Genomic DNA, 25559 nt, shown 5'->3' with positions numbered 1-25559 from the left:
TCCAGAATCCACTTACTGCTTAAGAGACCTTTCCTTATTTGCATGCCCTCTCCCTAAAGATATTAGCACTCTTTGAATTAACTTTCATGTATATACTTTATGCTTAACTTACTTGTGTGCATATTGTATCCCTCAAAGTGGTGTGGAGTAGGCATCCAACAAATCTGAGAGTGCCTTGGAGCATTTTTTATTGATTTTTATTATTTAATGTGTTTTGAATTTTGTCACTCCCCCCCCTTGCTGTTATATTCTTTTTCCACCCAGAAAGTAAGATTGATTTCTCCTTCCTCTTTTGTGCCTTCTTTTTTCAACCCATTTATATAAGTATTTCTAAAGGATGAAGTTTTAAAAGAGTTACTAATACAGGTCTTTTGGTGCCTTTTTTTTTTATCATATCTTTTTTTTAAGCTACCCTCAGTTGTCTTCACTGCTTCTCTACCATTTCAAACCCTATCAAATCTTTAATTTCAAATCTTTAATTTCAAATCTTTTCTCATTGATAGTTTATATCCATATTTTTTTCCCTTTAGTTTTTCAATATCCTTCATGTAAGTAAAGCTTCTGAAGCATAATTGAGTTGCTTCTTTTATCTAGGTTCTGTGTAAATGCATAGGCATTTTTTTCTTCTGGTCCTCTTAGAAATATCATGTAATTTTCAACACAAAATTAAAAATCTGAATATCATTAAATTGTAGCTATTATAAGGACAGTGTCCAGGAAAATTGGAGCATAGTAGGAGTTATCCCTGACCCCAGATGGATCAGTCTCCATCCTCAAGGCTTTACTTGGCCACCCCTGATGCTGTTTTCCTTGATTTCTGAGTGCTAGCTGCCTCTAGTCAGTCACATATCCCTCCACCTAAAGAAAAAAGTTTCCTCTCTTAGCAAAACAATCTCTCAAAGAAGGTAGCCTTCTGCTGTGCAGACTTTGTCTGTTGTGAAGACCTGGTCTCCCACTGTAGGTTTATACCTTCTCCCCTAAGAGAATGCTCTTCAGTGGCACCTTGTCCCTCCCTTCTAGAGCAAGCCTGTTGCCTCTACCTTCAGCTCTCTTTCCCACAGTCCTACTTCTTGCTGACCATATCATTTCATTGTATTAAATGTTGCTCAGTATAAGTTAGACATTTTTGTCATATAATTAATTCTAATATCTATTAGCAAATTATTTTATTATTTTCACTGGGTAGTCAAAATTTGGCTTTCACATTTATTAACATTATTTAATTGGTTTCTAGTTTATTATACCCTTTATTAAAAGCACATTAAGAGGCAGCATGACTTAGAAGTTTAGAGCTTAATTACAAACCAGAAGACCTGGGTTTAAGTCCTCCCTCTGACAAATATTGGTACGGTGACCCTGAGCAGATCCTCTGACCTCTCTGGGGACCCCTAGTGAAGTTGCCAGCTTACATTAGTGGAGGAAATGTCTTGCCAGTGGTCACCTACAACCAGAAAAATCACAAGTCTATTCTTTGTACCCATCCTTATCCCTCAACATTACTGCATGTTTTGTTGACATCTGATGTACTTTCAATATTGACAGTTAATATTTCTTATATTTCAGTGGATCTCATTTCATCAATGATTAGTGCTAATCACTCTTACAATTAGTGCTAATTACCAGCCATCCATATCTTCTTGTATTCTCTGACTCTTGTCTCACACACACGCATGCACATACACAAGGCAACCTAAGGTGCTGGAGGTCTTCTCTATACCTCTTTAATCCTCTTTGGGCACCAATAAAATGCTTTTGTCCTCTCATTCTTGCTAAATGACTAAGTCACCCACCTTTACAATCATACATTTCTTTGCTACTTCTTGCATATAAATCCTTATGTGTCACGATCAGAATGTATTTTATTCATTTGTTTTGACAGCTAACTTGCTCACCCTTTATCTTTTGCTATTCTGAAACGTATTATATAATATGGACGTTGCTTAGAACTTAGGCAGTATAGGAGAAAATTGGCATATGGCTTCATTAATTAGTTTAGTGACTTATCAGTGTACCTCTACATGTACTTCTACAATACAAATACATAAAAGTATATTTCAGAACCAAATAAAAGGTAGACTTTAAATTTCTTTCTTTCATAGATTATTTGGTACTCCTATTCCTTGAGGGAAGAAGCTTTGAGAGAATGACTATAAAATGTGTTATCATACTTTATGATTAAGTGTAAATCATTACTAAAAAACTCACTTGTTCATATTAATGATTAGCTAGTTTTCTAATAAAATAGTTTAATAAAAATTTTTTATGAATCCCTTTCCTGTCATATTAATTGAAGTGAGAGTAGCATTCCTAAAAGACTTTTTTACAGAAATAGTACCTTGAAAATAGTTAGATCTTCAATAAACATTGATATATTTTAAATGAGGGAAAAATAGAAAACAATTCAAAGGATTAAGAGATTACTTATGAAGGGAGAAATAGTAATAGAATAACACAATATCAGATTTAACTTTACCTTTTATTGTCAAATCATACAGATGATTTGTTGTTAATTAACATCCTTCTATTCTTGTCCCCCTTTTTGGTTTAAATAAAAATTCTCCCAATTACATGTTCTATTATACTTATTATTCTTCCCAGTGTTTCTTTGCAGTATAGTGGGGCTATATTCCTAAAAGAAATTTTATATAATTGTTACTTCATAGAAAGGTGTTTTTTCAGGCACATCTCCCTAGAGCCCCTCCAGAAATGCTCGTTTTTCCATTGTAAATGTATGTTCAAGAACTTTTTTTTCCCATTATGTCACTGATCTATGTCATTGCATAAAAACTGAAGCCCTGGCTTCACTTGTAATTGCTTTGCTGTCCCTGAACTTTTTTTTTTTTGGCTGTGTTTTGCTTAAACTTCTGTTTAGCTGTTAAGCTTATTCACAGGTTAGAGAAAGAAAGGTTTTCTTTTATAAAATAAAATTACAGAGAAATATTTCCTAAAACAAATTTTTTTAAGATTTAAATTTATTTTCAATTTTAAACATTCATTTCCACAAGATTTTGAGTTCCAAATTTTCTCTCCATCTTTCCCCTCCTCCCACTCCGAGATGGCATGCATTCTAATTACCCCTTCCCCTAGGCTACCCTACCTTTTATCAACCCCCCCCCCCCCCATCCACTTCCCCTTTACTTTCTTGAAGGGCAAGATAGATTCCTATACCTCATTGCCTGTATATCTAATTTTCCAGTTGCATATAAAACAGTTTTTGAACATTTGTTTTTAAATTGAGTTCTAAATTCTCTCCTTCTTCCCTCCTCACCCCGCCCCCCATTGAGAAAGCCAGCAATTCAGTATAGGTTATACATCTGTAGTTACGCAGAACACCTCCATAATAGTCATGTTGTGAAACACTATCTATACTTCCCTCCATCCTATATCCGTGCCCACCCAAGGGGCAGCTAGGTGGTGCAGTGGATAAAACAAGAATCAGGAGGACCTGAGTTCAAATCTCACCTCAGGCACTTGACACTCACTAGCTGTGTGACCTTGGGCAAGTCACTTAACCCCAATTGCCTCCTCCTGGGTCATCTCCAGTCATCCTGATGAATATCTGGTCACTGGATTCAGATGGCTCTGGAAAAGTGAGGCTGGTGACCTGCACAGCCCTCACTCACTCAGAACAAAGTCAAGTGCAAGTCATGTCATCATTTTTCTGATGGCATGGTCTTCAGCAACGAAGGATGAAAACACACATCCCACCCCCCCAATTATTTCGTTTTCTCTTTTGACCCCGTCTCTTTTCTAAAGTGTTTGCTTCTGACTATCCGCTCCCACAACCTGCCCTCCTTTATATCATTCCCCCTCCCCTTATCCCCTTTACCCCTACTTTACAGTGGGGTAAGATATTCAATTGAGTGTATATATTATTCCCTCCTTAAGCCCAATTTAATGAGAGTAAGATTCACTCATTCTCTCTCACCTCCCTCCCTTCCCCTCCATAGTAAAACTTTTTACTTGCCTCTTTTATGTGAGATAATTTACCCCATTTTAGCTCTCCCTTTCTCCTTTTCCCAACATATTCCTCTCTCACCCCTTAATTTTATTGTTTAGATATCATTCCTTCATATTCAACTCACCCTGTGCCCTCTGTCTATCTATCTATCTATCTATCTGTCTGTCTGTCTGTCTGTCTGTCTATTTCCTCCAACTACCCTAATACTGAGAAGGATCTCATGAGTTATAAATATCATCTTTCCATGTAGGAATAATGTCTCTTGTGATTTCTCTTTCCTGTTTACCTTTTTATGCTTCTCTTTATTCTTGTATTTCAAAGTCAAATTTTCTATTCAGCTCAAGTCTTTTCAACAAGAATGCTTTAAAGTCCTCCATTTCACTGGATGTCCATTTTTTCCCCTGAAGGATTATACTGTTTTGCTGGGTAGGTGATTCTTGGTTTTAATTCTAGCCCCTTTGACTTTCAGAATATCATATGCCAGGTCCTTCAAATGACCCCTTATTGTAAAAGCTGCTAGATCATGTGTTATTCTAATTGTATTTCCACAATACTTGAATTGTTTCTTTCTGGCTGCTTGCAATATTTTCTCCTTGACTTGGGAACTCTAGAATTTGGCTACAGTATTCCCAGGAGTTTTCCTTTAGGATCTCTTTCCAGAGACTATCGGTGGATTCTTTGAATTTCTGTTTTTATCTTATGGTTCTAGAATATCAGGTCAGGTTTCCTTGATAATTTCTTGAAAGATGACGTCTAGTTTCTTTTTTTGATCATGGCTTTCAGGTATTCTAATAATTTTTAAATTATCTATCCTGGATCTGTTTTCCAGGTCAGTGGTTTTCCAAGGAGATATTTCACATTGTCCTTTTTTTTCATTCTTTTGGTTCTGTTTTATCATTTCTTGATTTCTCATAAAGTCATTAACTTCCATTTGCCCCATTCTAATTTTGAATTATTTTCTTCAGTGAGCTTTTGGACTTCGTTTTCCATGCTTTTTAAGGCATTCTTCTCCTTGTTGACTTTTTGGACTTTTGCCATTTGGGTTAGTCTGTTTTTTAAGGTGTTATTTTCTTCAGCATTTTTGGGGAAGGGGTTTCCTTTAGCAAGCTATTGACTCGCTTTTCATGATTTTCTTGCTTCACTCTCATTTCTCTTCCCAGTTTTTCCTCTACTTCTCTTACCTGATTTTCAAAATCCTTTTTGAGCACCATGGCCTGTGACCATATCCCTCTTGGAGACTTTTGATGTAGGAGCTTTGACTCTGCTGTCCTCCTGTGGTGTATACCCTAATCTTCCTTGTCATCAAAGTAAGATTCTATAGTCTGAGTTCTTTTATGAAGTTTACTTATCTTCTCAGTCAAACATTTGACTTTCTAACTCTTTGTCAAGGTGGAATTCTGTTTTCAGTAGGGGTGGGTGTACTGTCCCAGGCTTCAGGGATTTTATATCAGTTGTTCTATCCTCTATCATCTGTGGGCCCAGAGCTCTGGAAACAGCCTCTGCCATTGCTACCACTGCTCCTCTTTCACCCAGGTCCCACAGAGTTTTCCCACTAACCTTTTTGATGTTTGTGAGTTGAGAAGTCTGGAAACTATCACAGCTGCTAATGATTCAGTCCCCAGAGGCCTGCTCCAGTCATCTGTGCAACCCACACCAGACTGTGCTCCACTCCCTGCCCAATGTGAAAGACCCTTCCTGTTGACTTCCTAGGTTGTCTTGGACTGGGAATTTGTTTCACTCTTGTCATTTTGTGGGCTCTGTAGCTCCAGAATTTGTTTAGTCATTTTTTACAGGTATTTGGAGTGCTTTGGGGAAGCACTCAGGGAAGTCCCCTGCTTTTACTTTGCCATCTTGGCTCTGCCCCCCAAACAATGTTTTTCAAAGATGCAACATAAATTTACTGGGTTTTTTGATCTGGTTAAAAACTTTTTGACATGGAAATGATGGACTGAGTTGTTGGTAAATTGTTAATAATTCTCTTGTTTTGTTGTCATATATGACCCTCCAACCTCTAATGCTTTGGTATCACAAACACTTGAAGAAAAAAAAACAACAACAAACTTGATCAAACAAAAGGTGGAACAAAGTGTTTCAAGTGGTTTGTGTATATCATTTTGTTGCTCTAGCATTTTGTATGTCTCTGCAAACTTTTTTTCCACTACTAATTCACAACTCAGATGATTTCTGGATGGACAGATACTGGACATAGCTTGAAATTCTGTTGATCTTTTAGCATTCTATATATTTTTTTAATCTATATATACTTTCTGAAAGCCAGTTGGATGTGCCTAGAATTTGTCACTCAGGAATTGTACCTATAATGCAGTTCTACCTCATTTACTTTTCTTGTGGTTGGCACAGTCCAAATCCTATTATGGTAGAGCAACAATTTCAGCATGAGACAAAAGACACAAACTGTTTTATTTTTCTTTTTTTTTAATGTTTTATTTTTTCTTTAAGCATTGTCACTTTCTAGTGGAACGTTAACTCTCATAAGAAAGAAGTCAGGCAGTGTACATCAACACTTGGACCGTGTCTGAAAGCATATACTTGGTTCTACACCTAGACGAGCCCAAAAGGTAGGAGCAGGACTGCTCTAAGTACTGTGAGATTATCAGCACAAGGAATTAGGATTGTTTGTTGGGCTTGGTAGGATAGGAGACGTTGATCTATTTGTGACTTTAACACTGTATAACCTTCTTTTTAATGGAAGTGTCACAACCTCTCTGGATTTTCATTTCCTATAAATGAAATGATCTATTAAGGTCCTTTCCAGCTTGAAAAACGTAGAGTTATATGAATATAAGTACAAGAGAATCTCAAAGGAGAGAGAGATCAAAGTGGGTGACATAGCCCATCCCAAACACTCTTCATGTTTTCCAAACGTGGCTTGTGGTAGGTAGCCCAAGAACCTTTCCAGCTCCAAAACTCTTAATTTGAAGCATGTAACCTAGTCTTTTCCTATTTGAGAAAATTATACCAGCATTTTACAGATTTCAGATTTTTCAGTATCATAGATGAGAACTCTTTTAAGACTAAAAAAATAACCTGGGCCAGTTTCTTTAATTTGACTAATGAGAAAATTATTGCCCAGAAATGGAAGTAACCTGACCATTATCAAACAAAATATTAGTGTCATAGCTTGAACTTAGAATTCATATCTCCCAACTTAAAGATGATAATAATAGCAGCTAGCACTTTAATAGGGCCTACTACATGTGCCAGGCCCTGTGCTACACACTTTACAGATATTATTTCATTTGATCCTAACACAATCTAGGAGGCAGATGCTGTTATGAGCTCCATTTTACAGTTGAATTAAATGAGGCAGACAGAGGGTAAGTGATTTGCCCAGGATCACACAGCAACTAAGCATTTGAGGCTGCATTTGAACTCTTGACCCAGTTCAGTGGTGTCTTTCCTCCCCATTCTTTCCTACTATCTCTTATTCAATCCCATAAACACTAGCATAATGGGCAAATAAAAACACCATATTATTGGGGGGGGGGGAAATCATCTTTTACCCCCATACTTACTTTTATACATTCTGCCTCCTCCGTGTTATCAGCTCTCTTCCAGTGGTTCTCTAAACTTTGGGTGGGAGTGTTGCTTAAATCACGGGATGTTTTTTACTCTAGGGAATAAGAGCATACTGGACATCTTATTTCAGTTATCAAGCATTTATCAAATACTTAATAAATTTCAGACACTATGCTAGGTACTGCAGATAAAATGACAAAAATAAAAGTGGCTCTAAGGAGTGTCTGTTTCAGGGGTTGGGAACCTATGGCCCCTGCTTCAAAGAGCTGCACTTGAGGACCTAGAAACCTCATGTGGCCTTAAAGCTACAGGTTCTACTCACCCCTGATTCTCTTCTATCTCGAAAGATAAAATACACATGTGTAAGTGCAAGTAAACATACACAAAACAGACACAAGCCAATTTTATTCAAAATGAACTAGCAGCTGGGAGAATCAGAAAGACCTGGGGTAAAAAGTGCTTCTGGAAAGAAATTGGGAAGATAGATAGTGTGTATGGAAATTATAGCTAAACGAATGGGACCTGATGAAGTCACTAAGAGAGTGTAAAGAAAGAATAGGAGGGGTCCAGGACAGAGCTTTGGGGTATGTCCACATTTAAAGATGAGGTGGTGATCAGTCCAACAGGATGTCCTGCCACTCATTTCCAGACACCTTACCCAGGTATAAGGATTCTTCTGCCTTTCCTTCTCTTCCCCCAACTCTCTTACCCTATTCTTTCTTTACTTCCCTAGGATTCGCAGTGGAGAAGGTAGCTTTGTTCCTGCTGTGGACAGAGCTGCTATTGAAACCTTTCCCACTCCAAGCCAGGAAGAGCAGACAGCAGACTGGAACTGGGGACAGGGCCTGGAAGTTTGCAAGTCTGGTTGTGGGGAGGAGAAATACAGGAGGGCTAAGTGAGATAACACTCCAAATAGATAAAGGTTGGCAACCTCTTGCAATTCAAGAGGTCATTTTGTTTTGGGCTCTGATGCTTCTTAAAAATTATTGCAAGCTTAAAATGAGCCAAATTTATCATGGGGGGAAAAAGGCAGAGTGTTTTAAATGGATTCAGGAGAGCAATGTTTATGGGCACAGTCACAACACGGTTCTTTGGGAATCACAGCTCTACCCCTAATCATTTTTTCCAGGGTAACCACTGATAACAAATATATCTTAATTGCTCTGTTGTGACAAGTACTTTGGAGGTTACAAACAATATGAACCAGGACCCTCAACAATAAATAATTTGTAAAGTACAAGAAAGGAGAGAGAAGGCAAAAACTTAAAAAAAAAACTCACAAAAAAAACCAACTAAAAAAGAATAAAAGATTTCTGAGTTATCCAAAACAGCAAGAAAAGACTGAACATAATTGGTTACTAAAGGAAGCGCAGAGGAAGTAGTTAAGGGTTTCTAGGACAGTATTAGATTGGAATGATCAGTTCTCACAAAGATGAGATTTTAGTTCCCTCTTCAAAGATTTGTTTTAAGACTGAGAGAGACACAGGCAAAAAACATGATGTGCAGTCTAGGTTTGGGGAGCAAGGAGTAAGACAGTTTGACTAATGTGGAAAGTTCAGAAATTATTGGAAATAAAGACCTTTTTGTGGATGGACCTGAATACTAGACCAGAGAATTTAAATTCTGTCCTATGGGTAGTGGGGAATAATTAAAAGCTTTGGAACAGGAGAGTGACTATAATCTTGGTGTAGGATTAAATTGGTGTGATAGAGAGGATACTGTATCTGAAGTCAAGCAGATACCTGTATTCAAATCCTGCCTTTGGTTTTGGTTTTGGTTTTTTGATCATAGACAAGAAGGCACTTAAATCTCTGATCATCATTTCCCCCATCCATAAAATAAGGTTTAATAATACCCATAGTATTAATTCACAGGATTCTTAGTAGAATTACCAAGAGAACATATGTGAAACTCTTGGCATAATGATGAGTGACTTATAAATGTTAGTTACTAGTGGCATGATTAGTGGCAGCTTAGTACTGTAGAGGGTAACATGCAGTGTTTGGAATCAGGAAGACTTCAGCTCGGATTTTACCTTTGCCTTTTTACTAGCTTTGGGACTGTATAAACCACTTTTGCTCTTTGTCCTTTAGAAACCTCCCTAGATCTTATCTACTAAGATTTATGTGGCTTGAGATCTGTAAGAATTCCCCATGCCAATGAAGTCACAGATTCTTCCCCATAATTGGATATTATTATTATTACAGGATGGACTAGAGGTTAGAAAGAGTAGAAGGAAGAAGTAATAATAAGTGCTTGCCTAAGAAGGTGCTCGTATGAATTAAAAGAAAGAGATATGTATAAGTGATGCTAATAAGGAAGATTGTGTAAGAGTCAGCATGCTGTGGCTCTAGAGTCAGAGAAACTGAGTTCATATGACACCTCTGACACCACCTAAATAAACTAGGCTATTTCACTTAACCTTCCTGGACCAAAGTTTCCTCTCATAAAATAAGGAGTTTGAACTGTGTGACCTTCAAGGTCCCTTCTTCCTCTAACTCTGTGATCTATGACTCATCAGATGTGAGAGAGGAAATTTTCAACCCAAGAATGTTGATTCTATTATCAGAAATAGGATATTATGAAGGAATATTATTTTGTTTGAGTTGGAATTGAAAATGAGTTCAATCTCCCGTATTTTGAGTTTGAGGTAGGACATCCATGAGTAGCTGGGATTATGGCCTTAGGAGATGGATGAGAGGTATAAAATGAAGAGGTAACTATGGATGTTAAGTGCAGAGTTAGTACTGTCTGTGACAGTGGGTATGGCCCCAAAGACAGAATGTGATCATTAGGTTTTAAAGGATGGAAGGAGGAGGTAGAGAAGTCAAAAGAAATAGTCAGACTGATTGGAAATAATTTGCTGCTTTTATTTGCTTTGATTACCATGTTTGTTATGACTTTATGGGTTTTTTAAAAAAGTAAATAGGTTCAGAATGAAGGTCTAAAGGGCAGAAATAAAGAACATTTTTTTAGTACATGGACTTTGATATCTTTTTTTGGTTGTTTATTTGCTTTTTTTGTGCCATACTTTGTGTTTGGTTTATCTTTGTTGTCATCATTTGAAGTTGCTGCATACTTCATCTCAAAATAACTAAGGTGATATTGGACCGTTATTAAGGTTATAGATTCCTTCAAAATACCCTATTTCTATCTTGCTTACCCAATTCTCATTTGTGGTGAGATGTTACATTTGAGATACATTTTAGTACACAAGGAAAAACCTTTATGGTTGCTGAAAACTAATGCATGATGGTGTAAGTCCACAAATAATTTATTAAGCTCCTGTTACGTGCCAGACCCTGTGCCAAGCACTGAGGATACCAAGAAAGCTTTCTTCATGCTCCCTCCAAAAAAAATGAGTCCCTGTTCTTGAGCTCACGTTCTAACTGGGGAGACAACATAAAACAACTATACACAAACAAGATACATACAGGGTAAACTGGAGATAAATCTCAGAGGAGTGGCAGTAAGAATAAGGCTTCTTACAGCTGGTGCTACTTAAACTGAAATTTAAAGGAACTCAGGGAAGCCAAGAGGTGGAGATAAGGAAAGAGAGAGATTTATACACATGGAAGAAAGCCTGTGAAAGTGCCCAGATTCAGGAGATAAAATGCCCTGTGTGAGAAATAGAAGAGAGAAGGTGCCACTGGAGGGGGAAGGGAGTAAGAAGACTGAAAAGGTGAGGAGGGGACCTAATGACAAATAGCTTTGATTGCCAAAGAATTTTTGGTATTTCATCTGAGAGGCATTAGGGAGCCTCTGGAGTTTATTGAATTGTGGGGGGAGGGCAAAGAAAGGGTGTTGGGAGGGAAGGTGACATAGTTAGCCTTGTGCTTTAAGAACATAAGTTTGATAGCTGAGTGGAAGATGAAATTAAAGCAGAGTGACTGATCAGCAGGCCCCTGCAATAGTCCACACATTAAAGGATGGGATCTTCTACCAGAGCAGTGTCAGGATCAGAGGAGATAAGGGTGTTTGTTGGCAACAGATTAGACATGAGGAGAGAGAGTAAGGAGTTAAGGATGACAAGGAGGATGGTGGTGTCTTTGATAATAAGAGGGAAGTCAGGAAGAAAGGGGAGATTTAAGGGAAATTTAATGAATTTTTTTTTTTTGGTTAGTTGAATTGAAGATGTCTATGAGATAACAGCTTAAGATGTCCAATAGACAGATGGACATGCAAGATTGCAAGTCAGGAGAGAGGTTAGGACCAGACAGGCAGAACTGGGAATCATCACATCATGGAGATAATGGTTGACTCCATGGGAGCTAATGACGTCATTAGGTAAAATGGTATGAAGAGAGAATACAAGAGAATCCAGGACAGAACCTTGAGTGACACCCATGGTTAGTGAGTGTGACTTAGATAATCCATGAAAGAAGATGGAGAAGGAACGGTCGGATATGTAGGAGGAGAACCAGGATGGAGCACTGTCATGAAAGCCTAGAAGAGAGTGTCCAGGAGATGGGTATGATGGAGAGTATCCAAGGCTGCAGAAAGATTAGGAAGTATGACCATTGAGATCACTGGTAACTTTGGAAAGAGCAATTTGATTTAAATGATGAGGTAGAAGTCAAAGAGAGTGAGAGGAAAGGAAGTGAAAAGATCAATTATAAATGGCTTCTGCAAGCAGTTTTAGCCACAAAGGAAAAGAGGTAATGGATAATACCCATCAGAAATGGACAGATCAATGGAGAGCTTTTTGAGGGCAGGGTGGACATGGATGTATTTCTAGGCACTAAGAAAACAGCCAGTGGACAGGAAGAATCTGAAGGTCAGTGATTGCCAATAATATTGGTAAGTTGATAAGTAACCTAGCACAGTTTTGATTTCACCTCCCCACCCCCCTTTCATTCTGTAACATGTGAGTAGGAGCAGAGGAAGCAAAGGAATCCAAGGGTGACGCTTGGCAGGGCAAGGTCAGTGATAGATAGAAGAGGTAGAACAAACAAAAACCAGGGTGGGACGGGACCACTTGTGCTACGGTGGAGGGGTTTGCCTTGGCAAGGAGAAGGGCCACCCCTTGTTAAATAGGGGTGAAGCATCTGAGAGATGAAAGATGAGGAGGGAAGAAGAGGATCTCATGACAAATGATCTTAATATCTTCGTGTGTGAAATGATGAGCTGGGAGTGGGGACGGGGAAAGCCATGGGAGATTGAAAAGAGAGAGCTTGTTTTGAAATGCTTGAATTTTTTTTTGCCACATGCCATGTAGAGGCTTAGTTTTACCTTGCAAGGAGATATTCAGGTCATTTTCGCTTGACGTGAGACCGCACAGAAATGCAGCATTCCTATGGAAAACTTCTCTAAATAATCCACCTTGCTGATTCTGTTTGGGCTAAGCCCTGTCCCTACGAAGGCCACCACATTGTGGAGTGATATGGCAAGTCCGTACTGAATCCCTCATCATTTAGCTTTAGCATGTGAGAAAATGGATGATGCCATGTTGGATTTGTACAAATGTCGTTAACAATACTTATAACCTGTTGCAAAGTGTCATTTAAAATAGTAGCTTTAGTACAGAGATTTTGCTGATGAAAGATACAGTGAAAAGAAATGAGAGCATCTAGATCTGTTCATACTTTTTAAAAAAGTATTTTTGAAAGATTTTTTTAAAAAAATCTGTGCAATAAACTCTTCATGGTTACCTGTCATGGAAGGTGCACAGTCTGTACATACACTCACTAAATTTACCAAAATCAGTCCAGTTTCACATTTCTCTTGAAAGCTGTTGAAGACATCCCCCATGTTCTGTTCACAAAAGTGCCCAAAGTGGGTAACTTTGTAGCAAAGAAAATGTGTTATGACCTGAATGAAGTAGGAAACCTGTGCCAGGTCAGTCATTTCAATTGATTTATCCAAAGAGATTGAATAATACATGTTTTCCTTTTAAAGTATTACATGGAGTTCTGCTAAGCTGAAGGATAATTCACGCTGCCATTTAGTCACAGCTCTCCTTGAAAGTGGCAGGTGTTTGCACTTTGAAACATTATTGGAATCTAAGCATCCTACAATTTCAACAGTGCCTTCTTTAACAAGTTTTTTTTAGGAGGTTGTAATCTTTTTATAAATTCATTTTTAGTTTTCAACCTTCACTTTCACAAGATTTTGAGTTCCAAGTGTTCTCCCTGTCTCTTTCCTGCCTCTCCCCCATGCATTTTAATTACCCCTTCCACCAGTCTGCTCTCCCTTGTGTCACATACATACACCCTCTTATCACCTTCTCATTTATTTTCTTGGAGGGCCAGGTAGATTTCTGTACCCCATTGCCTGTACATCTTATTTCCCAGTTGCATGTAAAAGCAATTTTTGGCATTCATACAATTTCTGTATCATTCCCTGAGTACATAAGCTACATAAGTTGCTTCAATGGCATTTCCAGAAATTTTTGCTGCTCGAAATAATTGACTTCCCTTTGCTTTTCATCTTTTAATTTCTGCAAGACAACCTTTTATGCCTCTCCCTCTAATTTAAAATATTTGTTGTCCTTATGAGTGTTATAATGCTGATGAGCATTGATTTTCCGTAATGTTGATATCGCAGTATCACAAAGCAAGCAAATCATCTTATCTTTAGCAGAAACAAGATAATATTGCAACTCCCAGTCCTCATTTAAAAACTATTTTCTTCCTTCAGTATTCTCTTGGTCTTCTTTGAGATGATGGGCTGTTAAGCAGACAGAATTAAAAAATACTATTGAGCTGTGTAACTATTCACAAATTCCACTTCAAACAGGAACACAGTGCACCTTTGTCAAAAGCTGATAACACTGATGTGCTCAAACCCCATAAACTCTTGCCAACCAGCCTCGTGGTAGTGGCGCCAGTCAGGCGGGGAAAGTTAGAACTAAATAATGAGCGTAGCAGCCGTCAATTTAGCCCTTGTGGCTTACTGATGTTCTATTGTGCTGGTCAATCTGGAGAATTGTTTCACTGGAACTTATTTTTTATTATTTAGTATTTTAAAATTTATTAATAAAATAAGAGGATTTGTTCTGTATAATTTGGATTTAGTCAGAAGGCTGCACATAAGGACCTAGAAGGCCACAGGCCTGCAGATCATGGGTTCCCCATACCTAGTCTGAACCTTTCATCTGTTCAGGGAGCTTCCTGGTGAGAAAATGCAACCTTGCATTGTAGACTGGCAGCTTCTCTACCACTTAAAAGCCTTGGCAAGCTACTTTTGAGCACCAAGAGGTTAAGCAGGCAGCCCAGGGTCCCCTCCATAGGGGATCAGAGGGAGGACTACAGGGATTCAGTGTTGTTGGTATTTTACTGATGAGAAAATTGATTCGGGATAAATAAAAGAAATGGGACTGAAACCTAAGCCTTCTAGGTTCAAGTCCATCACTCTCACTGTGTTTCACACTAAAGAATAATGCAATAAATATCATTGCTGGGTCAGTGATTTAGCTACTGGGTTTCAAACCTTGGAACATTGTTCACCACATTGCTCAGCATTGCAGACCAGCCTGGCCGTTAGGGTTGATGTTTTCATGGCACTTTATCCTCTGTGCACATAGCATCATCTATGCCTCCAGAAACCTCTGACACATGAAATCTCTTTAGGCCACTTTGCTTTGGCATTTAGAACAGTTCTTTCTTTATAGTGAGCGCTTATTAAATGTTTCTTATATTTAATTGAATTCCAATTCAGCAAGCATTTACTCAGCGCATAGTACTGGGGATTAAAATATATTCCAATTAAAAAATGGTGACTCTTTTTATCACTCAACTTGTAGATACCACAATGAACAGCTGAGACATTAGGATTCCCCAAATATTTTAATAATACTGCTAAGACTTTAAGTCTCAAGGGAGTCAAATTGGCACATCCCTTCTGCTGCCACTCCTGAGGTTAACCTCAGAAATAATCTTAATTCTAAAAAGGAAAGTGAGTCATATTTTGAAAGTCATAGGCTCCAGCCCAGGTTCAACTGCCTCTTTTGATACCCACAAAGGTTCTTGCCATTTCCAGAGGCAGTGCTTTTTTCTTTGTGGGATGAGGCTCTCAAATATCTTATCCAAGGTGTACCCTATGTAATTCTTACAGTTCACATGCTTTGGACTGTGGAGGCAAAAAGGAGTTAAAAGAGCTGGGTTCATGTCCCGTCTCTGAAGCTTAGTAGCTGTATTCTCATACAGCTTTTGGGATAAGTCACTTAACCGCTGTCAAGCTCATTTTCTTCATCCACAAAATGAGTAGGTTCATGGGAGGGAAGATAACCTCTAAGGTCCCTTTAAACTGTAGATTAGCAGTTCTTAAATTTTTTGGTCTCAGGAACCCTTTACGTTCTTAAAAATTGAGAACCTCCAAAAATTTTTGTTTATGTGGATTATATAAAAACTTACAGTATTAGAAATTAAAATGGATTTTAAAAAATATGTTAATTCATTTCAATTAATAATAAATCCATTGTGTGTTAACATGAATAACATCTTTATGAAAAATAACCTTTTAAAAAAAAGTTCTTGAAGAGTAATGGTTTGTATTTTTAAAAACTCTAAACATTTGACTTAATAGAAGACTTATCTGCTTCTGCATTTAATCTGTAGCTGTGTTGTTTTGGTTAAAGTATATGAAGAAACTCTGACTTCCTCAAAATGTGTAGTTGGAAAAAGAGAGGTGGAGGAAAAATTGGGAAGAGAAATGAAAACGATACAAGAAAATCATGAAAAAAGAGTCAGTAGGTTGCTAAAGGAGACCCAGAAAAATGCTGAAGAAAATAACACCTTGAAAAATAGGCTACCTCAGTTGGCAAAAGAGGTCCAAAAAGCCAATGAGGAGAAGAATGCTTTAAAAAGCAGAATTAGCCAAATGGAAAAGGAGGTCCAAAAGCTCACTGAAGAAAATAGTTCTTTAAAAATTAAAATGGAGCAGATGGAAACTAATGACTTTATGAGAAACCAAGAAATCACAAATCAAAACCAAAAGAATGAAAAAATGGAAGATAATGTGAAATATCTCATTGGAAAAACAACTGACCTGGAAAATAGATCCAGGAGAGACAATTTAAAAATTATGGGACTGCCTGAAAGCTATGATCAAAAAAAAAAAGAGCTTAGACATCTTTCATGAAATTATCAAGGATAACTGCCCTGATGTTCTAGAACCAGAGGGTAAAATAAATATTGAAAGAATCCACTGATCACCTCCTAAAGAGATCTGAAAAAAAAATCTTCCAAGAATATTGTAGCCAAATTCCAGAGTTCCCAGGTCAAGGAGAAAATATGCAAGCAGATAGAAAGAAACAATTCAAGTATTGTGGAAATACAATCAGGATAACGCAAGATCTAGCAGTTTCTACATTAAGGGATTGAACAGCTTGGAATATGCTATTCCAGAGGTCAAAGGAACCTAGGATTAAAACAAAAAATCACCTACCCAGCAAAACTGCGTATAGTATTTCAGGGGGAAAAATGGGCATTCGTTGATGTAGAGGACTTTCACACATTCTTGATGAAAAGACCAGACCTGAATAGAAATTTTGATTTTCAAACACAAGAATCAAGAGAAGCATGAAAAGGTAAACAGAAAAGAGAAATCATAAGGGACTTACTAAAGTTGAACTGTTTACATTCCTAGAAAGATAATATTTGTAACTCTTGAAACTTCTCTCAGTATTTGGGTATTTGGAGGGATTATACACACACACACACACACACACACACACAGAGCACAGGGTGAGTTGAATTGGAAGGGATGATATCTAAATAAATAAAATCAAGGGATGAGAGAAGAATATATTGGGAGGAGAAAGGGAGAAATAGAATGGGGCAGGCTATCTCTCATGAAGAGGCAAGAAGAAACTTTTTCAATGGAGGGGAAAAGGGGGGAGGGGGAGGGAAAAAGTGAAGCTTACTGTCATCATATTTGACTTAAGGAGGGAATAACATGTTCACTCAATTTGATATGAAAATCTATTTTACACTACAGGAAAGTAGGGGATAAGTGGGGTGAGTGGATGATAGAAGGGAGGGCAAATGGGAGGGGGGAGTAATTAGAAGTAAACACTTTAGGGGAAGGACAAGGTCAAAAGAGAGAATAGAATAAATGGGGAGCAGGATAGGATGGAGGGAAATATAGTTAGTCTTTTACAACATGACTTTTAAGAAAGTCTTTTGCAAAACTACACATACACAGCCTATATTGAATTGCTTGCCTTCTCAGTGGGGATGGGTGGGGAGGGAGGAAAGGAGAGAAATTGGAACTCAAAGTTTTAGGAACAAAGGTTGAGAATTGTTTTTGCATGCAACCTGGAAATAAGAAGTATAGGCAGTGGGGTATAGAAATCTGTCTTGCCCTACAAGAAAAGAAAGAAGATGGAGATAAGGGAAAGGAGGAATGTGATAGAAGGGAGGGCAGATTGGGGGAAGGGGTAATCAGAATGCATGGCGTTTTGGGGTGGGGGAAGGGGAGTGATGAGGAGAAAATTTGAAACTCAATTTTGTGGAAGTCAATGTCGAAAACTAAAAATAAATAAACATTAAAAAAAAAAGAAACAAAGCATGGGGAAAAAATTAAAGTTCCTTCAGTCTCTATTCAGATACCATCAGTTCTTTCTCTGGAGATGGATAGCATTTTTCATCCAAAATCCTTGGTGTATTGCTGAGAACCTGATCATCTTACAATATTGCTGTTATTTTGTACACATTACATTTCACTTTGCATCAACTCATATAAGTCTTTCTAGGTTTTTCTGAGAGCATCCTGTTCATCATTTCTTAGAGTACAATAGCATTCCGTCATAATTACGTACCACAATTTATTCGGCCATTCCCCAATTCATGAGCTTCCTCTAAATTTCTTATTCTTTACCCCAAGAAAAGAGCTGCTATAAATATTTTTGTACATGTAGGTCCTTTTCCTTTTTGTTTTTTATCTCTTTTGGGATAGACCTAGTAGTAGTATTGCTATGTCAAAGGGTATGCATAGTTTTATACCCTTTTGGGCAGTTTCAAATTGCTGTATAGAGTGGTTTAACCAATTCACAACTCTGACAATAGTATATCAGTGCCTCATTTTTCCCCACATCACCTCCAACATTTGTCATTTGTCTTTTTTTTGTCCTATTTAATCTCATAGGTATGAAGTAGTACCTCAGAATTATTCTAACTTGCATTTCTGTAATCAGTAGTGAGGAAGAATATTTTTTCATATGGCTACAAATAGCTTTAATAAATAAGAGTCATCTGAAAACTGATTCCTTTTGGGGGGAATGACTTATTTTTATAAATTTGACGTAGTTCTCTATATGTTAGAGAAATGAGGCTTGCTTCAAAATTTTTTCACAGGTACTATTGCTAACTGTATTTCCCTCCATCCTGTTTCTCTTACCTTTATGTTTATTCTGTTCTCTCTGTTTATTCTCTTCTGTTTATTCTATTCTCTCTCTCCTTTCACGCTGTCCCTCCTCAAAAATGTTTTGCTTCTGAGTACCCCTTCCCCCAGTCTGCCCTCCTTCTATCACATCCCCTTTTATCCCTTTCCCCTTCTATTTTCCTGTAGAGTAAGATAACTGTGTATCTTATTTCCCAGTTATATGTAAAAACAATTTTAAACATTTATTTTTAAAACTTTGAGTTCCAAACCCTCTCCCTTCCTCCCTTCCCACCCACCCTCATTGAGAAGCCAAGCATGTTATATATGTGTAGTCATATACAAGATACTAATAGTCATGTTGTGAAAAACTATATTTCCCTCCATCCTATCCCCCTTCCCATTTATTCTATTCCCTCCTTTGACCCTGTCCCTCATCAAAAGTGTATTGCTTCTGACTACCCCCTCCTTCAATCTGCTCTCTCTTCTATCATCCCCTCTCTCTTATCCCCTTCCCTGCCTACTTTCCTGTAGGGTAAGATAGATTTCCATACCCAGTTGAGTGTATATGTTGTTCCCACCTTAAGCCAAATCTCATGAGAGTAAGGTTCACTCATTTCCTCTCACTTCCCCCCTCTTCCTCTCCACTTTAAAAACATTTTCATGCCTCTTTTATATGAGATAATTTACCCCATTCTGCCTTCTCCCAGTACATTCCTCTCTCACTCCTTAATTTTATTTTTTAGATATCATTCCTTTATATCCAACTCACCCTGTACCCTCTGTCTATTACTGTGTGTATGTGTGTGTACATATATGTACAGATGTATGTATGTATATATGTATGTGTACATGTGTATATGTGTGTGTACATATATATATATATACATATATATATATACACACACACATTTATGCGTCTGTGTGTGCCTATGTGTATATTCCATCCAACTACCCTAATAGTGAGACAGGTCTCATGAGTTACAAATGTCACCTTTCCATGTAGGGATGTAAATAGTTTAGTTTTAATAAGTCCCTTATGATTTCTCTTTCCTGTGAACTTTTTCATGCTTCTCTTGAGTCGTGTATTTGAAAGTCAAATTTTCTGTTTATCTCTGATCTTTTCTTGTGAGTGCCTTAAGTTCTTCTACCTCATTGAATGTAAATTTTTTCCCCTCATGGATTACACTCAGTTTTGCTGAGTAGGTGATTCTTGGTTTTAATTCTAGCTCCTTTCACCTCCACAATATCATATTTCAGTACCTCCATTCCCTTAATATAGAAGTTGCTAAACATTGTGTTATCTTGATTGTGGTTCCACAATACTTGAATTGTTTCTTTCTGGCTGCTTGCAATATTTTCCCCTTGACCTGGCAACTCTTGAATTTGACTATAATATGCCTGGGAGTTTTCATTTTGGGATCTTTTTCAGGAGGTGATCAGTGGATTCTTTCCATTTCTGTTTTACCCTCTAGTTTTAGAATATCAAGACAGTTTTCCTTGATAAGTTCTCGAAAGATCATGTCTAGGTTCTTTTTTTGATGATATCTTTAAGGTAATCTAATGGTTTTAAAAAATATCTCTCAGATATATTTTCCAAGTCACTTGTTTTTCCACTGAGATAATTCACTGTCTTCTCTTCTTTTATTCTTTTGGTTTTGTTTTACAATTTCTTGATTTTTCATAGAGTCATTAGTCATAGAGTCATAACTGGAAAAATGGACAAACAATGGAAAAAATCTAAGACTGCAGAAACTTATTTTGGTGACAAGGAAGATCAGAAGGTACATTCAGAAGAAGACAACCAATTCAAGGCTTCTACGTTCAAAGCCTCAAAGAAAAATATGAATTGGTCACAGGCCATGGAAGAGCTCAAAAAATTGGGAAGGTGTGGGTCTGAAGGGAAAAGCCATTCTGTTTTGGTTATCTTGTCTGAGATTTTTCCAGAGCATCTGGTTTGAAATGCCCAGTAGTCAGTTGGTGATAGGGAATTGAAGCTCATAGGAAAGACCTAGGGCTCTATATTATACAAGTTATATGAATTTTGTGATTATGTAAATTTGGGAGTCATTGGCATAGAGATGTGGGTTCAGTTATCAAGAGAGAGTGTATGGAGCTAAGAGTAGCTACTAGGGCTAGACCTGTGGGAGAGACCCACTGTTATGGGTGGGATAATGATAAATGAGCAAGGGAGACTGAGAAGGAACAGTCAGACTGGTGGGAGGAAAACCAGGAAAGAGCACTGTCATGAAAACCCTGAGAGGAAAGAGGAGCCAGGTGGAAATGACTTTGAGCTGTGTGAAAGCAGCTGGGTAGAGAGAGCACCTCAGAAAATCACTGGTGAGTTGGACAGAGCAGTTTCAAGTGAGTGATGATGTTGGAAGCCCCACTGCAAAGGACTGAAGTGTGAGTAAAAGGGAAAGTAGAAAGTGTTGAGTTGGCAGGGTATGATTTGGCAATAATTTGCTTGAAAAAGATCTTGGAACTTCAATGTTATGCAAGCTCATTAAAAGTTAAAAGTGTGCTATGGTAGCCAGAAAAGCTGATGTGTTCCTAGGTTACTTTAAGAGAAGCCTAGCTTCCATTAATAAGATGGTGATGGTCTGGCCACATCAAGAGTATTGCATTCAGATGTGGGTGCCACATATTGGGGGTGATAAACAGAGAGCACAAGAACACTGTGCCTCACTGTTGATCGAAAAAAATGGAAATGTTTAGCCTGGAAAAAAAGGGTTCGAGTGGTTGATGAGACCTTTCTGAAAGAACTGACAAAGGTTTTCAGTATGGTAGGGGGATTATCCTTCTCTTTGTTCCCACAGGGTAGAATCAGAAGCAATATGTGAAAATTATAAAGAGAGAAATTTATTCTTTATGTCAGGAAAGTCTTCTTAACAATCAAAGTTGTCAAGAAACAGAATGGGGTGTTTCAGGAGTTAGCTGGTTTTCCTTCATTGGAGGTTCTTCAAGCTGGAAATGAATAACATCTCGTCTGATTTGATTTAGTGGTGATTCTGAACCTTACTGCTTGTTCCCTGGGGAATGCCATGGGTCTATATTACAAGACTACCATAAGGTGTGGCTAATAATACTGCTTCTCCACCTAAGAGATAGTTTATAAGATATCATGGAATAAGTTCCCACCTGTTTGTGCTATGTAGTAAAGTGACTGAAGATTTTTCTCTTTCTGGAAGGTAGTCTGCCATACATACCTTGAGCAGTCTTGTTGGTTCCAAATTACTTCTTAAATTTTATAGAAAACATTTTAACTTCTTTGAGTTTCCTTTAGTATATAAGCAGTTCTGCCTTGTAGGAGGTAACATCACAAGGCAATAGTGTACTTCAACCAGTAAATGAATTCAGGTTACTCTTCTAATAAAGCTGTATTTTTTTTTGTTAAAGAATTTCTCAGGATAGCCATTCTCAAACAATATATTTTAAGGAACTTGAGCCATTGGATTGTTGTGAAAGTAAGGAAGAAAGTATTTGGAGACCCTAGTTTGAATTTCAGGTCTCTTCACTATCTCACTTCATGTGTTCTATGTGCTTGGCTCTCCCACTCTTTGCCTATTCAAACTAAACCTTTCTTCATCCAGGGCAGTTTGTGTACCTATCCCCTAAATGTGTCCCATTTTCCTCCCTATCAGATAATTTTAAAACCAGTTGGCATAATATTTAATCATTGATCTTATTGATATCTGTCATGTGTGTCTTTGTGTCTCTCTGTTTGTCTCTGTCCATCTATGTGTCCCCTCTTCCTACCAGAAATTTTAAGGTCTGTCAGAACAGAACCTGGGCTTTTGCTACTTTGTGTTCTGTACACAGGAATTAGCATAGTTGAATTGAGACAAATCAAGGTTCTAAGCAAGGAGGATAAAAATACACATTAAACAGGTGAAAGTAATGCATTCAACAGTCTCTGCATTAGAGATTGTTCTAGTTTTGACTTAATTTTACAAGTTTGTTTTTAGATTCATAAATGCCTTTTCTCAGTTCAAGTGGCCCCAGAGTCTGAGTCACCACTAAGGATAACAGATTAGCTTTCTTACCCCATTTCACACCTCACCTTTTTCTCCTACCTTGCTCAGGAGGTACGAAATAGTATAGAAGAGCCTGGGGTTCTGCTTCAGATTTTCTCTAGAGAAACTTAAGACAGGTTTACCATATAGCTCAGGGGAGGCTTCTCAAGACTCTTACCTCCCTCTTGCACGTAATGAAATAGACAATGACCTTATCTACTTTAGAAGATAAATGTATATTAATAGGGAGAACTATATTTTCTAGTGCTGCTCTTTATGTACCAAGTAGTCAAACGTTCATCAAATAATTATAAGCTTGTTTACTCTATCATGTATTATACTTAAAGGAGAAATTATGTTCTTGCCATTTTACCTTTTTATATATAATATTGGAAACATCCTTTTGAATTTCATAGCATTCCCCAAAAGCGCTTCTAATTCTTTAGTCTTCTTTAATGAATTCTTGAACTGAGAGCATTCTCAAGGAGTTTGGGCAGGATGTGTTTGTGCATGTATGCGTGTGTGTGTGTTTGAATAAAGTTCTATATAATAGTATTTGTTGATCAAAAAAGAGGTTTTCAAAACATGTTAATTTTTACAGCACTCATTTCAAGGTCACCTCTTAGATTGGCAGGGAGGTTAGCTATATTCTCACTTCTTTTCTGATTAGTGTAAATTTGTACTTAACAGATTCAGCTATTATTTGTCTCTAACAAATATCAGCCATGCCATTAATCTGTTGTTTTGGCATTTCTGGCAAAAAAAATCTTTCCTTGAAAAACTTCAAAAATGAAAGAGACATGGGCACACTTAAGAGTACTGTGAGCATTAAAAAAAAAAATCTCAAGAACCCAAGTCAGTTTCTTCAACCCTGATTCTGAGAGGTTCCTCTTACCCAAGTGTCCACATTTTCAAAGGAATTGAGGAATAACAACTGATTTGTTCCTCCTTGATTTGCAGTTCACGATCAAATTCCTTGGATAGCAACTCTCATACTGAAGAGACACTCAGTAAACGGAAGCGATTGGATTCTCCAGCCACCTCCCTCTCACCATATGACAGCAGTTGTATTGCTGCCCGAATCCGCCCTTTGTGCAAATACAGGAAGCGCAAGCTGCTCCGGACCAACACAGTCTCATACCTCAGTAGAAAGGTAGATTCAAGTCTTTTGTGACATCAGCTATCTGACTAAAAAAACTGATGATCAATGCATGGATTTGGGGAGAACATTTAACAAGAAAGGAGCCACCTGTAATGTGCCAGGCTCTCTGCTAGATGCTAATAATACAAAGAAAGACAGCAGTCCATTCTCTCGGAAAGCCGATGGAATAATGGAGGAGACTGCATGTGAACAGTTATGTCCAAATGGGATACATACACAGAAAGACACTAGTGTTAAGGGATAATCAGGAGAGACTTCATGTAGAAGGTTGGACTCAAAAGAAGCCAGGGAGAGGAGAAGACAGAAATGAAGGAGGAAGAGAGTTCCAGAATTGGGGGAACAATCAGTGAAAATTTTTGAAAAGTCCAAAACTGAATGTCAGGTGTAATTCCTTAGGATTTCTTTCTTTTGCTATTCTCCTCTTTGACTATATATGTGTTTCTACATCAAGCATCAGCTTCCTCATTTACATATTCCCACTTAGAGACAAGAACATCCTTCCACACATAATTGCATGTGTGTAGATACTTCTCATCCCTGTCTGTTATTTCTCTTTTTCTTCACCCTTCTGTTCATCCAACTTAGAACTCTAAGTCCTTTGATTCTTTATGAAGAAAGGGCCTAGTTAAGATTCACTGTGCAGATATTTATCCCACAGTTGTCTATGTCCTATTCTTGCCCATCTTCAGCAAAGTGTGTAGGACCATTAGTAATCAATAAAGTGTTTAATAAATAGTTTTCAAAATCTTACCCCAAAGCAAATACCTTCATTTAACAGCAGAAATAAAAGCAAATGACAAATATTAAGATAATTCTTTCTATTTATCTTGATTTAAGTTCTTTTTTTATGTGTTATCTTTTGTCTTTGAGGCCATTCATTCAGATATTTGAATACATACCATATTCAGGACAAATAATTCTTTGTACAGAGGTCACTGTAGTAATGTAAATATGATAGGTTTTTAAAAAAGGAAAAAATAATTGTGTTAACACCAGAATTTGGATTTGTTAATACCCTTTTTAAAAAACAGTCAGTACTTTATTATTTCAGAATTCCTATGATTTGATGATCATAACATTAAATTTTTCTTCTTTTTTAAAAACTTACTACAAGGAAATCTCCGTCAGACACTTATCATTTGAAGAAAAATTGAAACCAGCTTCCAATAGGAATAATAGCTTAATAGAGGGGAAAGGGAGGAATCAACATTTTTCTGTAGTCTACTGTATGCCAGGTGCTTTACAAATGTTATTTCATTTGATCCTCACAACAACCCTGTGAGGTTCTGTTATAATCCCCATTTTATAGCTGAGGAAATCGAGGCAGACAAGTGATGCACCCAGAGTCACATAGCTAGTGTCTGATGCCTGATTTGAACTCAGAATTTCCTTCCTGTCTGTAGACTGAGCACTCTACCCACTGCGCTACCTAACTGCATCTAATAGATCAGTGTCATTTGGATATGTGCTGTAATATGAGGGGAACCAGGAATCTGATTGTTAGCACATATCGAAATAGCACCTAATAAAATTTTTTTGAGATCAAGAGCAGGTATTT

At 37.6% G+C, this 25559-nt stretch overlaps 1 protein-coding gene across 4 annotated transcripts in view; it reads left to right on the top strand.

Annotated features, from left to right (window-relative positions):
- LOC140533818 (KAT8 regulatory NSL complex subunit 1-like) overlaps window positions 1-25559 on the top strand; it is a 139572-nt gene that overhangs the window by 81783 nt on the left and 32230 nt on the right. For all 4 annotated transcript variants that reach the window (XM_072654115.1, XM_072654105.1, XM_072654094.1 and 1 more), the window contains one exon: window positions 23800-23992. In XM_072654115.1, the coding sequence (XP_072510216.1) occupies window positions 23800-23992 (193 nt within the window). The remainder of the gene's footprint in view (window positions 1-23799; window positions 23993-25559) is intronic.

Source organism: Notamacropus eugenii, chromosome 1, assembly GCF_028372415.1.
Source record: "Notamacropus eugenii isolate mMacEug1 chromosome 1, mMacEug1.pri_v2, whole genome shotgun sequence".
Lineage (NCBI taxonomy): Eukaryota > Metazoa > Chordata > Mammalia > Diprotodontia > Macropodidae > Notamacropus > Notamacropus eugenii.
This window is presented reverse-complemented; position numbering and strand designations above follow the sequence as displayed.